At 37.8% G+C, this 22,151-nt stretch overlaps 1 protein-coding gene across 1 annotated transcript in view; it reads right to left on the reverse strand.

The window, feature by feature from the left end:
* Positions 1-7,824: 7,824 nt before the first annotated feature.
* ABCA13 (ATP binding cassette subfamily A member 13) overlaps positions 7,825-22,151 on the reverse strand; it is a 208,376-nt gene continuing 194,049 nt past the window's right edge. The window contains exons 54-56 of the mRNA XM_076330301.1: positions 12,662-12,767; positions 11,616-11,753; positions 7,825-9,490 (exon numbers count right to left, since the gene is read on the reverse strand). Of these exons, the coding sequence (XP_076186416.1) occupies positions 9,401-9,490; positions 11,616-11,753; positions 12,662-12,767 (334 nt within the window). The 3' untranslated portion in view covers positions 7,825-9,400. The remainder of the gene's footprint in view (positions 9,491-11,615; positions 11,754-12,661; positions 12,768-22,151) is intronic.

The raw sequence follows: 22,151 nt of genomic DNA on the forward strand, positions 1-22,151 counted from the left end.
GATGAAAGACACTGCCAATGTCTCTGAGCTCTCCGAGAGCAGCAAATTTATTTAGAGAAAATTCTCTAATGATTCAGTAGAAGTGAAACAGAGCAATGATCCACAGAAAAAGTTCCCGCTCTTCAGTATTCCCTACAAAGACAATTTAGGGGAAGCTTTTTACATCCAAGATCTGTCAACCAGTATAGTGAGCAAAAGGCAAAGCAGCTGTCAAGGGAAACAGTTCCCTCAGATGCTGAGGCTATTTCAGCTGTGGTGTATTTAAAGACCTGTGTAACACATAGTAACAAAAAACCATGAAGCGAGCTGCAGCTTGACAGCAGTGGGGCAAAAGCCAAAGACTGAAAACATTGATTCATAAAAGCCTATTAAAAGAAGAATAATCTTGAGCAAAGACCTAGCAAATGCAACCTTGGTGCAGACAAAATCTAATCCTTCCTGAAAAACTTGTGGCAATTTCTCTGCTACATCTATATATGTGCAGTTGCAGGTATTTATAAGGGAGAAAAGCTCACAGCAAGAAGCTTTCCAATTCTTCCCATGGCCTGTGCCTTGAAGTAGTTAAAAAGAGGGCTCTTGCCACTTTCTAGAGACATGCACCCTTCAGGCACAGAGTAACGTTAGATATCTGCTGTCAGACTCTGTCCCTGAGTTCAGAGATGTAGCAGATGCTTGGTGCTCCTGCTACTCTCACCTGAAGGTGTGAGGCACAGAAGTCAAAGAAAGGAGAAAGTGCACAGAGGATGGGGAAAATCCAAAGCTGAATCAATTTACTGAACAAGTTCAAAGCCATGGTAGTCTTATTCTTTGCCCTTTCTAACCTTTCTTTTCTAACACCCTTGTTGAGACTCTGCCTGAAAGAACCCATGTTTTATTGTTTTCATGTAGCTAATTCAGTGAACTGTAATCGCAAATGAATAATTAAGGGCTTGTTAGTGTTTGGAGAAATTGCATGTCGCTGGTCTTTTGCCCTTTATTCCTTTCCATTACATCTTTTTATATAATAAGACCGTAGCCTCTAGTCAGCTGTTAATAATAGCTGTGTAGTCAGTTCTTTCCCAAACACTGGGTCACATTTCTTCATTCTCTTAAGGCCAAAAGTCACCTCCCTGCCTTCTTATCTGCAACCACAACTTCATTAGAAGAGGCATTTAAGATTGAGATTAAATGCTGTGTAACTTGTAAGATTTTTTACATATTAAATCTAACCTAACTGTAAACAGAGCATACACATGGGTATAAATCCAATTCATGATCACATGAGCAGAATCCAAGGAAAAGGGTGTGAGGGAAGCAAGTGAGTAGAAAATGATGTAATTTTATATGAACAGGAAAGTCATAGAATCATGGAACGGTTTGGGTTGGAAGGGACCTTAAAGATCATCTAGTTCCAACCCCCCTGCCATGGGCAGGGACACCTTCCACTAGCTCAGGTTGCTCAAAGCCTCATCCAACCTGGCCTTGAACACTTCCAGGGATGAGGCATCCACAACCTCTCTGGGCAACCTGTTCTACTGTCTCACCATCCTCACAGTAAAGAATTTCTTCCTAATATCTAACCTAAATCTACCCTCTTTCAGTTTAAAACTGTTACCCCTTGTCCTATCACTACACTCCCTGATAGAGTCCCACCCCATCTTTCCTGTAGGCCCTTTTTAAGTACTGGAAGGCCACTATAAGGTCTCCGCAGAGCCTTCTCTTCTCTAGGCTAAACAACCCCAACTCTCTCAGCCTGTCCTCATAGGAGAGCTGCTCCAGTCCCCTGATCATCTTCCTGGCCCTCCTCTGGACCCGCTCAAGCAGGTCCGTGTCTTTCTTATGCTGGGGGGCTCCAGAGCTCAACACAGTACTCCAGGTGGGGCCTCACAAGAGCGGGGTAGAGGGGGAGAATGACCTCCCTCAACCTGCTGGCCACGTTTCTTTTGATGCAGCCCAGGTTGGCTTTCTGGGCTGCGAGCGCACATTGCTGGCTCATGTCCAGCTTTTCATCCACCAGTACCCCTAAGTCCTTCTCGGCAGGGCTGCTCTCAATCCACTCATCGCCCAGCCTGTATCCATGTTTGGGATTGCCCCAACCCAGGTGCAGGACCTTACACTTGGTTTTGTTGAACTTCATGAGGTTTGCACAGGCCTACCTCTCAAGCCTGTCAAGGTCTCTCTGGGTGGCATTCCTTCCCTCTAGAGTATCAACCACAGCACTCAGCTTGGTGTCATCAAAATGTGCAGGGTTTAGTTTTGTTTTTTTTCATTATGTCTGCTTGAAGGTTCAAACCGACTCCCAGTTTTGTGGAACAACAGGCAAGGTAAGATATTTTGCTAAAGTCTTGCCAGGTCCTGACTGAACGGTTATGGGAACACAGTGAATTAAGTTCTTGAGAAAACAGAATTTGACTCTTATTCTTCGTAGGGATGTATTTGGCAACAAAAAGCAGCACAAGAAATAGCAATGAATACATAGGGTCAAGCTCTATGAGATGCTGAAGTAGCCCAATTTCCACCGAAGGCCAGGTCCTGATTCTCTATTGCTGCACACTTACCTGGGAATACAGAATTCTGCCATCCTGATATGTCAGTGTTTCATCCCACAATTTCTATTGGGCAACAGGATGTTAAAAATCAAACAAAAAACTAAAGGCCTTAGAAATGAGCAGGATTTTAGGTGATCAACACAATACCAGCCAAGTTCATATATGGAGCAACCCTCCAAATGGAAAATAAACTTGGCCTAGCAGTGTTCATAGACATTAACACGGAGAAGAATATCGTATTCTGTCAGGTTTCTTTTCCACTGGCATTAAAGATTTTCGTTGTTATCTTATGAAAGTCTTATGAAAGTCCCATCCTTTCCTCCCCAAAATATTTTACATGATCTTATTTCTCTGGCTCCGAGAAAGACAACACCACTGGCAGGCTACTTCCAAGGTTCCTCCACTTCAATCTTACAGCAACACAAATTCTGTCTCAGAAAACCTTTTTCTTTCACTCTGTTCCCTCTTTCCTTTACTTCATTCCTCTTTCCTCTGCTACTCTCTATCTTTTGGTCTGGCTGCATACATGGGCTAGGTTTGAAGAACTGACTGATGGATAAGACGCTGGGTCTCATTTTCAAATCCACTGACCTACACAGTCTTTATATAGTCCTAAATACAGTGAAACCTGTCTTATGTGACCAATGGACTGAAAAAATCTAGATACTCAGGTAACTGGCTGTCTCTAAACTCAGTAACAAGACTGCATATGTGTTTTACTAATCTTGAATTAAAAAAAATAGATCTGTAAGGCATTGTTAGTATATGGTTGCGTTAGATCCAAAACTAGTTTTGGAAGATTTTCATTTGCTTAACTGTGATACTCCAAGCTCTGCTGTAAAGTAATATCTTTATTTCCAATAAAGAGTTCATAACGGGGAAAAGAGATCAAGTTTCTTTGGGCTAGTCTGTTAGTTTCCTCTAAAAGCAAAAACCAGATGGATGAAAAGTCAAAATAACTGTTTTATAACACTTTTCATCTAGGTGCTAGAAAGTCTTGCAATAATGTATATTTCTAACTAAACTTTTTGGATAGAATTCACTCGTTATAAGTTGTTTTGCATTCTTCATAATATAAAGTGACCATGGGGCTCAAGATTACATACCCATCCAACAGCACTCCTCCACTCCTCCCATCCTTCAACAATCACAGAGTTCTTGTGCTATTTTGATCATTATTTAGCCTGGCATTGGGACAGGCCCAACTTAAATCCACAAACAATATCACATTATAAATCAAATTTAACTGTCAGAATTCTTAAGTTTTGGAAATTTAAAGATGGAAATACGTATGTTTTTCTTACAATTAGCATGAATAACAGAAATAGCTTGGATAATTGTCAGAACTGTAGAATCAAAAGTGTCCAAATGGCTTAAATCTATCATTTTCACAGTTAGAAATATATAATTATGGACATGTTTACTCACACTTAAAACTGGAAAAAAAAACCAACAAAACAACACTTCAAAATGTTGTGCATGACCCTGATTCTTACCTTTCATATACTGAGAATACTCTTTTCTCTAGATTCAACCTATTTTGGATTCACACATTACTAACAGAATTATTCATAAAAACAGACTCCTACGAAAACAATTTCAGGTTTTTTTATTAGATAATTATCATTAGCTACAAAGTACTAGATGACTACAATTCCTCAGCTAGATCATTACATGCATATTCCATTTGATTCAGAATAAACGTCACACGCTCCTTCACTCAAGCTCTCAGTTATAATTATTAAAGTCTTAAGAACCAGCTCTGAATAAAATTAAAGAAAAATACCCCACAAACTTTCACGTTTTGTAAAAGTTGAATCAAGTTCCAAAAGATTTAAGTCTAAGGAGAGAGTTGAGGTTTTTTGGGGGGTCTGGTTATTGCATGTAGTAAGGTATGTAGATCAGGAATTAAGAGTGGTGTCAAAATGCTATATGGAATAAAGTTTCCAATTTCTCTATTTCAGCACAAATTAAAGGAAAAAGTGTTTCTGATACTTTTCTTGAATTATATGCAGTACACTTAATTATAAACTAGCATTTATTGCCTCAATATGAGAGTGGAATGATTCCTGTTTGATCTTATCTTACACCGCAGCACCTTAGAGGATCCTATTCTTTTCCTGCTGGAATCATTTGCTTATATAGCTTATATTTCCTTTTTCTCCATTTGTACTTTGTGGGAAAGCAGATATGAACCTCGCTGATTTGATCTGTCTAAGCTAAAGACGTGCATAAACTTCTACAGCGCAGATGGCTCTGATTATGGCTTTTATAGAGCCATCGTGAAAGGAGCCAGAATTTACCCCAACATATATTTCCATGTCGCAATAGGCATGAGGGCACTGATGAAACAATATTCACTGTGATACTAAAATTTAATAAAGAAGAAAAATGCATTGATTTCTTTCAATGATCCATATCATTATTCAGTATGGAGAAATCACCTGTTTAAAACATTCAGCACTCCCTTGCCTGTTGATAGCAGCAGACTGTTGCTTTCTCTGCAAGAGTAAGATTGCTGGGATTTCTGCTTCGTACCTGCTGCCCACCTTTCATTGTACTTGCAGCACCAGTTTTATTTGTAACATAAGTATTTAACACGTAAGTCAGGAAGCATTTTCTCTTTAGTTGTTGTAAGTCTCAGGAAAGCTGTCTGACCTAGTCAGCTTTCAGTTAAAGCAAGATCTTTGCACTGCTAGTTTTGATCTCCCTATTCTTTAGAAAGGAAAATTGAAAGTGCTGACATAAAAAGATTAAATCATATTAAACAGAAACAAAGAAACTGTCAGCTTTACTACTTATTAGGAAAAGACCAGGAAAGCAATATTCTTACCTAAATTGGATTTAGACTGATCTAGGAGTTGAGCAGTTACAGCAAGAGTCAGAGTCAACTCCCTAATTTATGAGATTTCAGACCCCAATGATTCAAATTTCACAAGGACAAACAAGCTCAAAAAAAGTGCCCAATTTCTCTGCTGGAAATCACATTCCACATCTTCCACTACCCTGAGGGAAATTTATCATCTTTGGTCATGATGGAACCAAACCAGAGAAATAAGTTCTCTCTTTTCAGGACAAAAATCTATACAGAAATTTAATATGTAGCAGAATTCAAACTGATAAGTCATGAGTTTTGCCATCCTGTCCACTGCTACCACCATCACCCCTCCACCTCCACTGAATTTGTGGCCCTTTGATTGCAGGTTCAGACCTACAGTTTATTTTTGCCCACCTCATTCTATAATTGTATGAAAACTAAATTAGGGCATGAAACAATCTGTTCTATGGTTGGCAGAAGCCCTTCTTTTGCCTTAGATAATGGAATAGTCCCTTAAAAGTATGAAAATCATCTCCCCAGTTTTAGTGTTGAGCATTTCAGACATTCAGTTGATTTTCTAATTTTGAGCTTAATTCTACTTTATCATTCAGGGTGAAGGGCACACTTTCATAGTCAGAGAAATTTCCAGTTGAAAAAACATGAAGTTTCCCTAACAAAAATCTCACAAGAGAAGTTATTGTTTAAAATCCTCAGCTGTCTTTGGTTCAAAATCCAGGGGTGTTAGAAGAAGAGATATTTCTGTGTGATTTATGAATTCAATGATTCTTTCATCATTAACATATAAATGACCTTTTCTGTCCAGACTCCTAGTTTAGGAATTTATTTAAAAAAAAAACCAAAACAGCAACACACAAAACCCAAAAATCTTCAAAAGACTTTTCTTGAAACTTACATACTTCAGGAATGCAGCAAATCAAGGAGATGGAAAATATCCTCTGAGCCAGAACCCAGAACACTTGACCTTCTTCAGCCATAAAGGATTGGTAGACAGACATTGTTTGCTACTTGCCTGAATTAAATTGGGTCTCCTGAGATGCATATGAAGCAATTTAAAAAAAGAAAAATGCTGTTAACCAAATTTACTCAACCATCAATCTGAAGTAAACCTTATTTACTGTATTCATCTATTAAACTAATATAATCATTTGCATTTTAATCAGAAAAAATGACATTTAATTAGTGTTACAAAGCCAAACCCTGAGAAAGCTCCCCTATCTAAGCATACAGCTAGGCCACCATTTTTCAGTCTCACCACAGTGAGTCTTGTACGCTTTTATGCTTCCCTTGGTCTAAGCGAGCTTCAGGACTGTTTTATTAATTCAACTCCCTGGCACACTTCCGAAGCAGGAATAGGCGCTCTTGTCACAATTTCATACAAATGGGGCCTTCTTGCTCAGCTGCCTTACACCCTGAGAACTGGCACCATCTCCTTCCCCAAATCCATCCTCTAAATTTCCTTGGGTACAGTTCTTTTTCTTAAGGACTTGTGATGGTTGAGAGATAGTAGTTTACAAACAAAACAAAAAAACAAAGAAAGCCAATCAATCATAATGTCAGCAATTTACAGATCTAGACATACCAATAGAAAAAATAAAAAGCCCTGCGCACATGTTCTTGCCATACTTTCCCTTCTATTTTTTTCCTCTGAGCAAGAGCTCCAGAAATGTTCTCCTGTTGAGTGGTTTCAGACTATGACTCAAAGATGCTTGGCTGTGCCTTGTATATTCAGTTTTTTCCACCCCAAGATCCTGAAATGAAGCAAGACACTTTTATGATAGCATACCCCTGTTTCTGCCCAGATTTCCTGCATCTGCCTTCTTTTTCTTTCACCTCCACTATTTCTTTCACACTTTGCTTTATAGGATTGACCTTTTTTTGTTCTGACTGGGGACCTTAGAAACTTTCCACTCCCAGCCTCATGCAGAAACTAAAGACAGCCGGTTTCACCTCAAACACAATCCCACTGTGCCATGGCATTTCTACCAGGATGGTGACTGTTGCGGTTTAACGGCCCTTCAGTGCTCTGGATCTTGAGGAGCATGGCAGAGTTCTGATATTATGCAGCAGACTGTATATACCAAGCCATTCTAATGATAAAGCCGTTTCATAAGCTCGCTCACTCTGATCCATATGTACATGCACACAAAGTCTGTAAATCCTCACTTTTTTTAATTTTTCCAGGATTTAATTTCACCTTCATAGAAATAGGTAACCGGAGTTCTGACTTTAAAAAAGCATAGTGGGCCAAAAACACACCAACAAATCAAGCCTCAAGAAACAGTCTTCTGAGTCAGCTTGCAAAGCCTAAAACACAAATATATATTTTTTAATATTTCATCACTGTACAGTAGGGAATTAGAACAGCAGCCCTGCAAAATTGTCCATTTAAAATCAAATTCTTCCATCTCAAAGTACACTTCCCCCTCCCCTGCCCACCCCAGAATTATATTGCAGCAATTCACTTCTAAGTCACCGGTTCTACAATTTCAACTATCAGACAACACAGTCCAATGAAAGTGGCATCAGCTACTTCTCACAGGAGCCCCAAAGACTTATTTTGGAAGAGGCAGCAATTTACTCCAAAATTTTTTCATAATTTTTTTCTCCCACCACAATACACAAGGAGATTTTATTCATTAAATGTTCATTTCTTTTACGCATATACAGGCTTAAGGCTGCGGCATGAGCGTGTCTGAAGTATCTGGCATCATAATATACATTTATTGAACAGTTTATTGATCAATGTCTGAATGCTTATCTTTCTTTTAAAATGCTCATTAAACAGAATTTTGACATTCTTTTTGGAAAAAAAAGAAACAAAAAGATGAGAAAAAAGAAACAGATCATTGAAAAGATACTTGAGAATTCCTCCAGCAGCAACCTGCAGGCATAAGGGAAAACTCATTGCCAAGTATGATTTATGAAACCTTGTTAAATTTACTTAAGATAACTGGGAGGCAGACTAGTACACTAATAACCTCTTTAACATAAAACCTTATGGAATATAGTGCATCCTTTATACAATAAAAAGGCTAATTTAGCTTGTCACAACACAGAACTGAATTAATACAGAAGTCAAAAGACTCTCAAATTGTGCTATTAAATACAAATGAGGGGGATGGAACACCTCTGCTATGAAGAAAGGCTGAGAGAGTTGGGGTTGTTCAGCCTGGAGAAGAGAAGGCTTCGGGGAGACCTTCTTGCAGCCTATCAGTACTTAAAGGGGGCTTACAAAAAAGATGGCGGCAGACTTTTTAGCAGGGCTTGTTGTGACAGGACAAGGGGGAATGGCTTTAAACTAGAGGGGGGTAGATTTAGACTAGATATAAGGAAGACATTTTTCACGCTGAGGGTGGTAAAACGCTGGCACAGGTTGCCCAGAGAGGTGGTGGATGCCCCATCCCTGGAAACCTTCAAGGTCAGGTTGGACGGGGCTCTGAGCAACCTGATCTAGTTGAAGATGTCCCTGCTCATTGCAGGGGGGGTTGGACTAGATGGCCTTTAGAGGTCCCTTCCAACCCAAACTATTCTATGATTGATTCTATGATTCTATGAAATGTTGGGTGACAGCCTAGCTATTGCTACCATTCAATGTGTTTTTCTTGCCTTGTCATGTAAAAATTAGATAAGTGTGCATGCAAGACAAGATTACTGTAGTCAAATGAATGTAGATCCACCACAAAAAAAAAATCTACTATACAGTGTGACATTTCACATCAGCTTTTTTTTCCTTTCTTATTTTTTTTCCCACAAAGCTGCATTAATTAGGCCATTTATAGTATAAAATTCCAGCTAATTAAAAAGCATTACTTTTTGGCAGATTTTTGGTCTGCATGTAACCAGTTTCTTGTTTAACTGAGAATTGGTAGCATTCCTTCCGGCCTACAAATGCAAACTCACCTCTTCTTCTACTATTTGTTTCTCACACACAAATTGTTAACAGCTGAAAAGTTATTGCACGTAAAATGCACGTATATATACACAAACATACACACACACATATATGCTGCTGAAGCTGTATCCTATTCTGATCCTAGACTGGCAGGTGGTCATGATGAACAACAGGAGATTCTTGTGAAGAATGCGAGACGCCTTGCTGTTGTGTAGCAAAATTAATGAATACCTGTAAGACATTAAAAAAAAAAGTAGGATTTTCAAAATAACAGTGCTTGAACTGAAACTTTGGAGACATAGCTGATGATATTTTTCAGTTGCTTTCCTAAGCTTTGGTGACACAAAAATTAATAGTTTATGTTGAGGGAACCCCTATAGAGATATGTTTTGTAAGCTCTAGAAATGATCCCTCTTCACCTCTCCAGCTAACACAGTGGTTGATGAATTATAAAAATAATGATAAAATGAGTTACTAACTTATGTATGAAAATTATATTTTACTGCTGCACAAGTTAGTGGGAAACAATTGTTTTAATTTGCTTTGAAATGACACACCTAAGGAACTTGAGACTGCTGTTTCTACCAATAACCATCACAGATGAGGGTCCAGATATTTCAAGGTGAAGGTATATTTCTGAACATTGCAGAGTCATGACTCAACAACTAATGTGCCTCCTTGATTTTTCTTTTAAACAGATCTTACTACAGAAAGGCTTGTTTGCTTTTTAATCACACAACTATTTGACAGCAAGGAATGGAGAGTAAGAGATGGCTAGTCTTGATTCAAATGATCATATTCATATGCAAACAAACTTGGGATGCATTTTAAGGGTGTTTGTTATTCAGAACTATTTTCCTGTTTCAAACTGACAGTTAGTCAGAGAGAGGAAACAATGGTAGGTGACTGAGGTGATGAATCACCATGAATAATGGAGAGGAATTAAGCTAGAGTGAACAATGCCTGAACAATCAACAGGCTGGAATGACCTTATATACAGGCATTCATTGAATAGATCATTTACAAGCAGTTAACAGATCAGTACAGATCAGAATATTTCATTAATGATTTGCACATGGGAAAAAAGAATAAGTTCACACCTTCTATCATGGTAAAATTAATATTTGGACTGGATGTGACTCTCAGTTTGTAGAATACATAACAAGAAGTTGCATATAAAAACACTCTAACACATCACAACCACCCAGAAACCCCATCCTTGCCATCGTTCTGTTCTTCCTTCTGCCCCTATAGGATTTCACAGTCTTTACAAGTGGGATCTCTTCTGTCTGCTTGTGCACTTCCGCTGTTCTCTAATGTGCAGAATGATACTCACTGCAAAAGAAAAATCTCAAAGGAAAATGTCCCGTAAGTCTAAGGTTTACTGTAATTTGCAGAGACTGGTTCAGCCTTTTCCAGGACATTGGTAAGATCCCAACTTTTGGACTGTGGACATGGCAGTTCACAGTCCCACCTTCTCATCCCGCACAGATCTAAATGTATCTAAACACTGATTATGCTTGCACACAGTACAAATACGTGGCTTATTGTGATGCTTTTACTGTGCTAACCTCCAGTGTAGAAGCAGTAGGGTTCATGAAATTACTGTGTAGACCTGAGATGGCCTGGAACTGCTGGTTTGTCGCATACATTTGGGTAATCCAGCAAATGATATAGTATACTACTACATCAATAATTACAGTACACAGCATGTTCAGACAAAAAAAAAGGGGGGGGGGAGAAGAAAAAGAAAAAAAGAAAGAAAAATAATGTCCTGGTTTCAGCAGGGATAGTTAATTTCCTTCCTAGTAGCTGGTACAGTGCTGTGTTTTGGATTTAGGATGAGAATAATGTTGATAACACACCGATGTTTTAGTTGTTGCTAGGTAGTGCTTACACTAGTCAAGGACTTAGCTTCTCATACTGCCCTGTCAGCGAAGAGGCTGGAGGTGCACAAGAAGCTGGGAGGGGGCACAGCCAGGACAGCTGACCCCAACTGGCCCAAGGGACATTCCATACCATGTGACGTCATGCTCAGTACATAAACTGGGGGGGGGTTGGCTGGGGGCGGGGGGGCTGCTGCTCAGGGACTGGCTGGGCATCGGTCGGCAGGTGGTGAGCAATTGCATTGTACATCACTTTCTTTGTATATTCTTTTATTATTGTTATTATTTTTTTTTTATTTTATTTCAATTATTAAACTGTTCTTATCTCAACCCATGAGTTTTCTCACTTTTACTCTTCTGATTCTCTCCCCCATCCCACCGTGGAGGGGGGAGTGAGCAAGCGGCTGTGTGGTGCTCAGTTGCCAGCTGAGGTTAAACCACAACAAATAAAAAAGAAAAGAAAATAATACCTGCTCTAATGTGTTTTGGCTAATGGAGTAGTGTTTGATTTGGAGAAAAGCTTTGTGATTCTCTAGGACTCTGAAGAGCTCTGCTAAGCACCCCTGACTTCGTGGTACATGGTACTCGAGCAGGTTAAGATGCTGTCCCTTAAAACAAGAAAAATGATAGAAAAAGATAAAAGTGAATGCACATTCTGATGAACTTACACTTGCTTATAACCCGTCTAGTTTCAATAGGCTCTTATTGCAGTTTAACATGGAAAATATGAGCTTTTAAACAAGAATGGATTTTGTCTACATTGGTAGCACAAAGAAATATTCATACTCAGAGCACACATTTTGTGCATGTTCTGAGATGACATTTTGTTAATCTCATAAAAGATATATAAATTTAGGACAATTTTATGCTATAGGTTTTTAATCCAACAGACTACTGCTGTTACAATGCAGCCTGGGAAAAGGCTGAGCGAACACACACACACACACACACACACAAACATATACACAAACAGGTTCATATCTAAGGTAGTCATAGTTTTACATTATTCTTCTCCTAAACATGGACAAAGTAAAAAAAAAAAAAACAAACACCAAAATAATTAAAGGCCTTTGAGAGTTTTTCTTGGAATCTAATTATTATAGGTCTTTTGTAAGTCTTCATATCAAATAAAAGAATCTCAGTAGAGACTGAGACTTATCATCTATGGACCTTATCAGAAAGCAATCAAAGCAAATGCTCTCAGTGACTACACTGCACTCCTACTTCAGGTAAACACAAAGGTGAGTTCAACTTCATCAACAATAAAAGCAAAAGGAAATTTTCACTCAGATAAAGGGCTTGTTTATTTATGTTGCCTAAATGGCTGTTTGGAGTTGATCTAATCAGAATCACAAGTCAGATTTTTAAGAATTACCTAATAGGAAAATAAAAGGGACGCTCATACATACTTTTTCCAAAAATATCAATATATCCAAATGTGTATATATTGTTCTTACCAGCCCATACATAATCCTGCCATAGAATAAATACTATGATCAGGAGTTTTATATTGTACCTTAAACTGTGTTCCAGGAAAATGCAGTTGTAGACGGTCCAAAATTATTCTTCGATAGTTTATTTCTTCACTAAGCCAAACTTTGACAGAATAGCCATCTCCAAACCTGAGAATGATACACAAAAACATAAATCCATTTATCTACACTATGAAGACAGGAAGAACATTTGTTTCAATTGATTTTCCTATAACGATTATGTCAAATAACATCATTTATGCCTACTATATTATCACTGTGATTTTAGTATTATACTATTGAACAATAGCATTTCAATGAGAAACTTGTTAAATGAATGATAACAAACAGAAACAAAAAGAAGTGTTACGCCTACGTTTTAATTACTACAGGATATTTCACTATCCAATGTACCTGAACTTATGCTAAAGTATGCTTTAATTACTATATTTCTTTGAATGGTTAGCAAAGAACTACGAAGATTACCAATCACAAAAACAGAAGAAAAAAAAATCCTTTAACTTTTCTAATGAGAAAAATGGGCATGTAGCACTATTTTTCAAATCTTTTAACAAAGCTGCACAGCTTTTATTTCAGCAATGTGAGTACAATTGTGTTTTACAGATACACAAAGGCAATTACAAGGGTATTTAGAGAGATGGCAAAGTTAATGAATTTTCTTTAGCTCTATGGCCACACAATCTGTCTCAGAATAATTTAGGAAATGAACTTCTCTTTCTCAACATACACGTGATAAAAGTTAAGCACAGGCAATCTAACCAACACATTATTTTTTATTAGATTTACTCACTGCTAATATTTAGTTGGGGAAGTTGCAATAAACCCATAAACACTGAAATGGCAACCATATTTTTAAGCACGTTGCTTAAGCGATGGAAGTTACGCAGCACCAGTTCCCAGAGCAGGGTGCAAGGGGAGAGCTCAGCAGAGAGATGGGGCAACATGGGGCTGCTGCTGCATCCCTCCCGTCCCAGCCCTCCTTTGCAGCTACATGTCCTCCCTTTGGGTTCACCTTGTTGGTTAATTTCTAGGGAAAAAAGAGGAGCAGCAGCAGGAGCCAGGTCAGAAGATCTTTCCTCTGCCGCTGCTGTTCCCTGTGAGCAATGGAAAGGCAGAGCTGGGAGAGGGACAGGGAGCTCGGACTGCATTGCCCACATCCCCCCAGAAACTTGCCACTTCCTCCGTCTTCCCACTGACCACCACTCCCACATCCTTCACTCCAGCGTTACTTCCTTTTCTTCACTCTCCAGCTCCACGATTACTCATCGCCAAATCCTTTCCTTCAGTTCTTCGGTTTCTAGTGGCTATCCTCTGTATTACTCCCTCATGCCAACACCCTCCTCTCCCATGTCTTTTCCGTGTACAGCTTGTGATTCAGGGTAGCAGCTGGGTTAATTGGATCGGACAGGCGTGAAGCGCATTTTCATGTGATCAAAGCAGAAGTATGTATGACAGCACACTCGATGATGCTGCCCTTTTCCAATATAGAAAAAAATGTCTACAGAATATCAAAGTGTAATAAAAATAGAAAGGACTATTCTGAGACATATGTCCAGTTTAACCACTGTCTGAGCAACTCCCAGCAAAATACTTCACACGAAGCACGACATGTTCCTCATCTATAATATGTGTATAGCAGTGTAAGGGCTTTAACTTTTATTTTGTGTTGGACCAGAACCTCTGTTGGTATAAAGCAATAAAGACTTCACTGATTTCAGAGCAGCACGAGTTTCCACAATGAAAAATTCTAGACTGCAGATTTTATTCTATTAAGAATTTCACATGAATTCAAAATATAATTTCCAAGGATCTTCTCAGAGAAGAATCCTATTTCTTTGTGTAGAATGAAACTGTAGTTGCTACATTTTAGGTATGACAGCGGCAGCTTCTGCATAAGAAGTTGCACTGTATGAAAAGCCACATTACAATAAATTATTGTAGGGTTTTTTGGTCTTTGGTTGGAGTTTTTGTTTGTTTTTTATTGCAGTCAAATGCAACCACTGAACTTTGGAAATGGAGTAAGAAGAAACATTCCCAATGCAGTGTCCTGTTTGTTGGTTCCCGAAGGACATTATATAAATTAAATCCTATCGGGTCCAAGCTGCAGGGTACCAAATATTCACTGAGCAATAAGACCTGACAGATGAACAGTGCTGCTGTTACACCAAAAAGATCCAGAATAAGGTGGCATCCAAAGCAGTGGCTGGCTGATTTACTTTGCAATGATTTACTAACACATAATAGATCTCTAATTAAATGTTTTAAATGCATAGCATCATCCCTGAAAAAATACGTGTGACAATAAAAAAAGATGTTACAAAGATGGATATAGTTAACAAGGATGTTCAATTAGTTGACAGCCAACCTGAGGCAACATTTTACAAGAGATCATTGATTCTGATCAGTTTTCTGGCATCTCTACACAGCCACCATTGAATTACAGTTTGAAAAATGCTGGCTTATGGAGACGTTCAACAGTCTCATAAAAAGAAATTGTTGTATGCAATGAAGTTTCCAAAGAAAATGAATCAGAATTCTGATTAGCAAAGACAGAAAAGTCTGTGCAACTTTGATTTAATTCTAAATTGTGAGCGGCATAAACACCAGCATGGCACAAATAAAAAACTTTAAAAGATTTTTTTCTTTTGGCTAGTCAAATTATGATGCTTCTATACCTCGATTTTATAATTCATTTTAGTACAAGAGCTCCCCATATAGAGTAAGCCGGTAAGCAATAAGCATTTCCCCTTGCTATAATTGAAAGCAAGCTGCTTTCAGTAGCAAACGGAGGCAATGGAAATTGAGTTGACCATTTTTTTCACTGTTTTCCTCTCTGATTCAGACAATATAATTAATTCAGAAACCCAAAGTGGAATTAGAGGAAAGCACAATCTGGTTTGATTAGCACTGTGAGGATCAAACCTTTAGCACCTGATAGTTCAAGACCTGAGGAGGGAAACATTGTCATTAAAATGGCATAAGCTGAGCAGGCACACCTGTTCAGCAGCCATCTGCTGCAGAAGAATCACCATCTCTTCAAAGCTATTCAACAAAGATATTTTCCACTGCTAATTTCTACCACATTACTTTAACACCACCTGCATTTTTATTTGTGTATACACACACACACACACACAGAAACACATATTCTGACAAAAAATATTTTTTCCTCTCTATCCTTCCTCTTCTCCCTCAGTCAAACTAGTTGTTCACGTCTGACTTTCACCTCATTGGCGGTTCTGGGAGTATTATGTATTGAGTGCTTTACCTACTAAAATGCCACCATGAGACTGAAACTAAAATATAAATTCCCAGACTGATTGTAAACTAATTAACCTGAGTATTAACAACAGCATCAGCTGCAGAAGCATGAGCTTAGCAAGGACTACAAAACACATCCAACAGCTCCACACCTTTAATTACACAGGTCCTCAAGCTAGCTGAGCAGCTCAAATAACAAGGGAACAAAAGGAACATCAAATAGCAACAAGGAGTGGAACAATTTCTGTATCAGGAATTACTAAATAGGCTAAAACTTTTCAGCATCGAAGAAAGATGATGAGGTGGTAGAAAGGTGTTTTTACAGAGCCCAGAATCACGGCTGGCCTAAGGAATGTAACTAAGGAATGATTAACTTACAGCAGGGTCCAGAACGACCAGCTCATTGAATCACACTCTTCCCAAAGCCCATTTACCATCTCTTCTCTCCCCCAGTCAAAATTGCTGAATGTAACCTCAGGAAATCAAGAACATGGTCCTATTTCCTAAATGTTGATGAATAAGAAAAGCATCTAATCATCCATATGCTTTTTTTCCACTAATCAAAGGTTACCTTTCCTGGAGAATGTTGTGCTATATATATACACCAAAAAATTACAGCTCCTGGAAAGTTTACTGGTGGAAATATAATATGCATACTTTATGTATGCTCCAGTCTCACTGATCAAAAATTACTTCAAAGTGACATGAATGGATAACAAATTAAAAAATAATAAAGAGAACACTGGCACTTAATATCTGCAAGGAACTGCATCTTTTAGAACATATGCCATAAATCAAAGAGGGGGAATAATTTACTGCTGTGCTGTTTGCCCCTCTGCTTTGGTTTACATTCATTTGCATACAGACACGGTTCTGCTTTCCCTAAGTGAATAGGCCTCATCTAGACAAGCTAATTTAGTTATTCCAGTATGATTGCTGAAACACGGGATACAGATTCAGGTCATTCCCCTCACTGCCCTAGACACAAGTACAATTTATGAAGAGAACAAGACTTGAACAAGACTGAAAATAAAACACTTTGGAAAACATTGAAAAAAGAAACAAAAAATGAAATAAAATTATTAAAACACATGCCTCACAGTTTAAGATAATTTTAAATCAGACAATAAATTTAGTTATTTCATCTATTAAGTGGCAGGTAAAGACAATATCTAGGAAGGAAAAAAGGTTATTAAATTTGAAATAATTGCTTTGTTTTTAAAAAAATGCTAAAATCAAATGCAAATATACTATCACTTGCAAAATGTGAATTCCTTCTGCAATTATTCATAACAACCTCAGTGTTGCTGAACAGATAAACTTGATTAGATGCAAACAAACAAACAGACATAACAAATAAATTATAAAATACATCTTCCATATACTATTCATGGATTTTGTTTCATCATTTTTTAATTGATTATGTTTTTTCCAGGGTAACAATAGAAACATGAAAACAGTTATTAAAACAACGAGTAACACTTGTTCAAGTATATTGTACGTGCACTATTTGTTCACACACACTCCAGGCTTTCATATCAAGCCATTTAAAGTTAATTTCTGTATTCAATAATATCAATATTTCTGTATTAAATAATATGGCATTGCCATAACAGTGACAGCCTCGGGTTATGAGCAATGCAGGGTACATCTTTGCCTTGCTCTCTGAATGTAAGCATTTAAGCACTTAGGTGTGATTTCCAAATATGCGGTAAAACCCTCAAAAAATCTTGTTAGTTGTTTATACATGTGCACACACAAAATCTGTGTGTATACGAGCTTGTATGTCTGCACATACAGGCAAGTACCAGAGATCTGTTACTCTTGTATTATTTATATGTTACATTCTCAGAGAAACAGGAACAGCAGCACTGTAATTCTGTGCAAGGCTGATGGCACAGCCTGCAAAGAACCAAGTTCTTGGTTGGTGGGTTTTTCAGCTATGAGAAGTCTGTCCAGATGGCCCTAGAATGAGGGATAGTATTCAAAATGTTGTTCCCAGAGGACTGGCCAGCTGTATCTAATGTGGAAATGCTTCTGTGAATTTTTAAAAAAACATTAAGTATAACAGAGGATACTGGAGGGAGCATTTAAATGTAATCTGTTCACAAAGAACCAAGTTCTTTGCAAGGTACAGTTCCTCAACTGTACCTTCTGGGCCTCAACAGTGAAAAAAGCAGGAGGAAGTAACATTATCATTGTGTTGCTATCACTGTTTTCTGGCGTACTGTTTTTTAAGCGAGTTTAAAAAGAAAACCCAAAAATCAGGATATTACACACTAAAATGTTTATTAAAAGGACATTATCAACACTTCGAGGTCAAATTCTCAAGTTAAAAAGTGCTAGAATGGAGACAAGCTGTGAAATTAAAATTTAAACCACTGGTATATTTGCATTATGTAATAAGCTTTAATTACATCATCACATAGCATCTCTTCATGAAATCCCTGTCATGAATGCCTTACAAGATATACTGGAGGTACCAGCTCAGAAAAGTGGCTTTATTTACTGCAACATCTAGAAAATGTTGCAAATAAGACAGCAGATTGATGAGAAAAGGAAAGAAAGTGCTTCACGGTTCTGGTACGGCCCTGGGGAACCGAATCCTACCCTTCCACCCCAGCACATCTGTGTGGTCTGTGGTAACTCACTTAGACCACGTTTTTCACTACTGCTTTCCTATCTTGTCAAGGGCCCACCTTGAGACCTAGGGCTCCATTTTGCAGAAGGAATTTGTAGTACTTTCAGAAACACCCACAGCTACAGCTGAAGTTAACGGGCATTGTACTTTGAATGCAATATTTAGCCATAAACTGCTCAGATTGACTACCCAAACCCTTTTAACTTTAGCATCATGCTTCACTTACTCCCCTATAAAATGGGAATAATTATTTCAAATCCAGTTTCCCAGAAGTATTGCGGAAACCATAGATGTTGATATTTATGAAGCACTGTTCCCATGAATGCTGATAATACTGTATTTAGAGACAGGTTTGAAAAATGTCCAGTAAAACAGTACACAGATCACATACTAGGGAAAGAGGAGAATATGAAATCTTAATTAGCTGCTGATCATTGAATGAACAGGTACATAGACAAATATAATGCAGTGTCCTGTGGAAAACATCATATAAAATTACAAAAAAATGCACTGTAATGCACATGCACTATAGGGCTGAATTAATGTTTCACAAAGTTTTATGAGAGTCTAAAGATATTGCTCATTTCTGAACTTTCGATCTGTGTGTTTTTAAAGTGGTAAGAACTCTTTCTTCAAGCTTTCCTCTGGGAAGATGAACTCATAGCTAGATTACATGAATACACATCCACTGCCTTAATACATTTTTCATGTACAAAAGGAATTTGTTTTCTAGTCAACAGGAATAAAAATTATATTCACTTCTATATTTTATGGCATGTAAGAAACTTACTGCTAGTACACCTGTTAGTATGATAACAGTTTCCACTGAAGGCTGAAATATTGATGAGATCTTTAAACTTAATCCTCTCTTTTCCATTTAAGAAACCTACATGTGTGAGTTTGAGAAAAGCAATAAAATATTCTCAGTCAACCTTTTTAAAAAAAGGTAAAGTGTAAATAGCTTGCCAACACATTTTCCATTCTAACTCTGATATAACAAATGGATTAATTGTTGGGTAATTTAATCAGATGGCTTGCTGATAAAATTTGAGCAAAGACTTGATGTGTGTCCAGCACTTGAAAAATTGGTGGGTTTGTCAGCTATGAGAAGTCTGTCCAGATGGCCCTAGAATGAGGGATAGTATTCAAAATGTTGTTCCCAGAGGACTGGCCAGCTGTATCTAATGTGGAAATGCTTCTGTGAATTTTTAAAAAAACATTAAGTATAACGGAGGATACTGGAGGGAGCATTTAAATGTAATCCGTTCACAATTTAGAGTAATTGACTCAGTTGGCAGGAGTCGTCTGAAATTAGGTTTTAACGGGCACAACTGCTAACACATCTATCTCATACAAACTACATCTAGAACTAAGATGCTAACATTTTGGAAATTGCCCTTCAGTTCGTTCTTTCCAGCTACCACCTTTCTTGGCACTATTCAGAAATTTGCCACCTGCATCAAAAGGCCTTTCTAAAGAAGTCCAACACTTGTTATTCTACTGAGAAACATTTCAGGGTACTTTAAATCTGTTTAAACATAGATAAATATAGTCAGGTCTCAACAGTTGGGAGCAGAAACCCAAACACCTACATTTGTAGCAAGAAGACATTTTTGGATGAGCATTTTGTAACAGGCTTCCACAATAGCTGGAAAAATGAATCAAGTCTCACACATTAGAAGCAGCATGTGTCACTTTTTATATCCCTATGAAGCTTTTATGTTTCACATTAGCATCTTTCTGGAGCTCACCCATACCCTTCATAGCAGAATTTTGTACTGCCATCTGACAAAGCTGTATTCAGTCCAAGATTATAGTCTTTCACATCTGCCAAGGGCTGAAAGTATAGTGAGAGAGAAAGCTGAATCCTTGAAACTTCCCACCACAGCAAAGAAGCAAATTTAACAGGCCCCCAAGGAAAACCCATTAAGACCCATCATGCATCCATCAAAAAGGTGATCATAATCTAGACTTTACAGGCTGGAACAGTACTAAAGGAAAAGCAAATAAAACAGTTCTGAGGAATTCCATCAAGACAGACAGAATCACCAGGAAGGGAATAAAAAATGTCATTTTAGTGGATGTAGCTACATTTAAAAGAGGAAAAATATTCTTGATACATGCTAATGTAATTGTGTGTAATATCAAATTGTGCTCCTTACGTTATTTCTTACAATACAGGACTCATTCTATCATAAATAAAAGCTGTATGAAAGTTTTCTTTGGTTTAAATGTTCATACAGTGTTTAGATTTCTTTCCTTCTTCCAATTTTCAAAGCTAGATCAGGTCCCTTGCACTTGATTTTAAAATACTTGTTCAATTTGGTTTGTAGAAACAAATTGAAGACAGACTAAAGGATATCAAGAGCTGCTTATAAATAAGAGCAAATTAAAAAAAAAAAACGAGCTGTAAAATCTAACAGAAAAAAACTGATAATCTACAACTATGGTCTCCATTAATTTATTTTAGTACCATTCTTGCCTGTTAATATAAATATGTATATTACTAGCATAATTCATTCACACACATAGCACACAAAAGCACCGTCAAAAAACAATTTTTATGGTATGAGTAATTTAGATTAAATCAGATGCAGCAAAATCAGTTTTGCTTATGCTTTCCTTCAGTTCCATTGCTTCATGGAACAGTTTTGTTAAACAAAATATAAGGTGATGCTGTTTTTACTGTGAGATGGTACCAGGGACAAATACACTAGACAGTGCTAATTGCAGGAAAACGCTGAAAAATAGAACTGACTAGTGACTATACCAGCGGAGGTGGCTGTTAAGGAAAGTGTTCTTCTGCCATTAGGTGTTTCTTAATAGATTTAGAAATCCTTACGGTCTATCACTTTAGATGGAACAACATTTTGCTCTGTATGGCAGTGAGAATGATAGGGCTATTAAATCATAGGGAGGGAAGGAAAATGGGAACAAAGGAGTAACTCAATACTCTTTCAAGTCCTGGAAGTTTTTCAGGATGTTCACAGGTGGAGTGGAAAGTGAGAAAATGAAGAGATTAAAATAATTTAAAGCTTAATTATTTCAATGGGGTTTTTTTGAGTAATAAGAAAAGGAATCCTGCTTCTCTTCTCCTTTCCCATCTCATGTAGATGTAGATGCAGAAGCCCTCCATACGGTACATGGTAGCGTATCTGGAAATTGTCTTCAAATAAGTTCGGAACATGAATTACACAGAGGTACTGGCTTCCTTGATCTCCTAACAATTACTTTATTTATTACGTGTGTGATAGCCTGGGGTTTATGATGGAGTACTGTATTGGCAAATAAAGAAAACCACAGTCAGGAGTTCTGTCTGGAGGGAAGTTTGGAAGCTAGAGTAACCAACAAAATAATAGGAGTACAGGGACAGTCTTTAGCTTCTCCCCAGTACTTATCAAAACTTTTCCAAAGAAAGCATGGAAATGTCCTTACTGTATGCTTAATTAAGGGGGGGGGGGGGGAAAGCTTTAACAGCTGTGTGTATATGAGGTTTTAAGACTGTGCTCTCTACAGTAGCTTTGGTCCCAGAAGCCAAGAAAATGAATTAGACAGTCAGAGCAAATTCAGACAACTGCATGATTTTAATTAAATCTTTTGATAAAGCTAGT

This window comes from Aptenodytes patagonicus, chromosome 2 (assembly GCF_965638725.1).
Source record: "Aptenodytes patagonicus chromosome 2, bAptPat1.pri.cur, whole genome shotgun sequence".
NCBI lineage: Eukaryota > Metazoa > Chordata > Aves > Sphenisciformes > Spheniscidae > Aptenodytes > Aptenodytes patagonicus.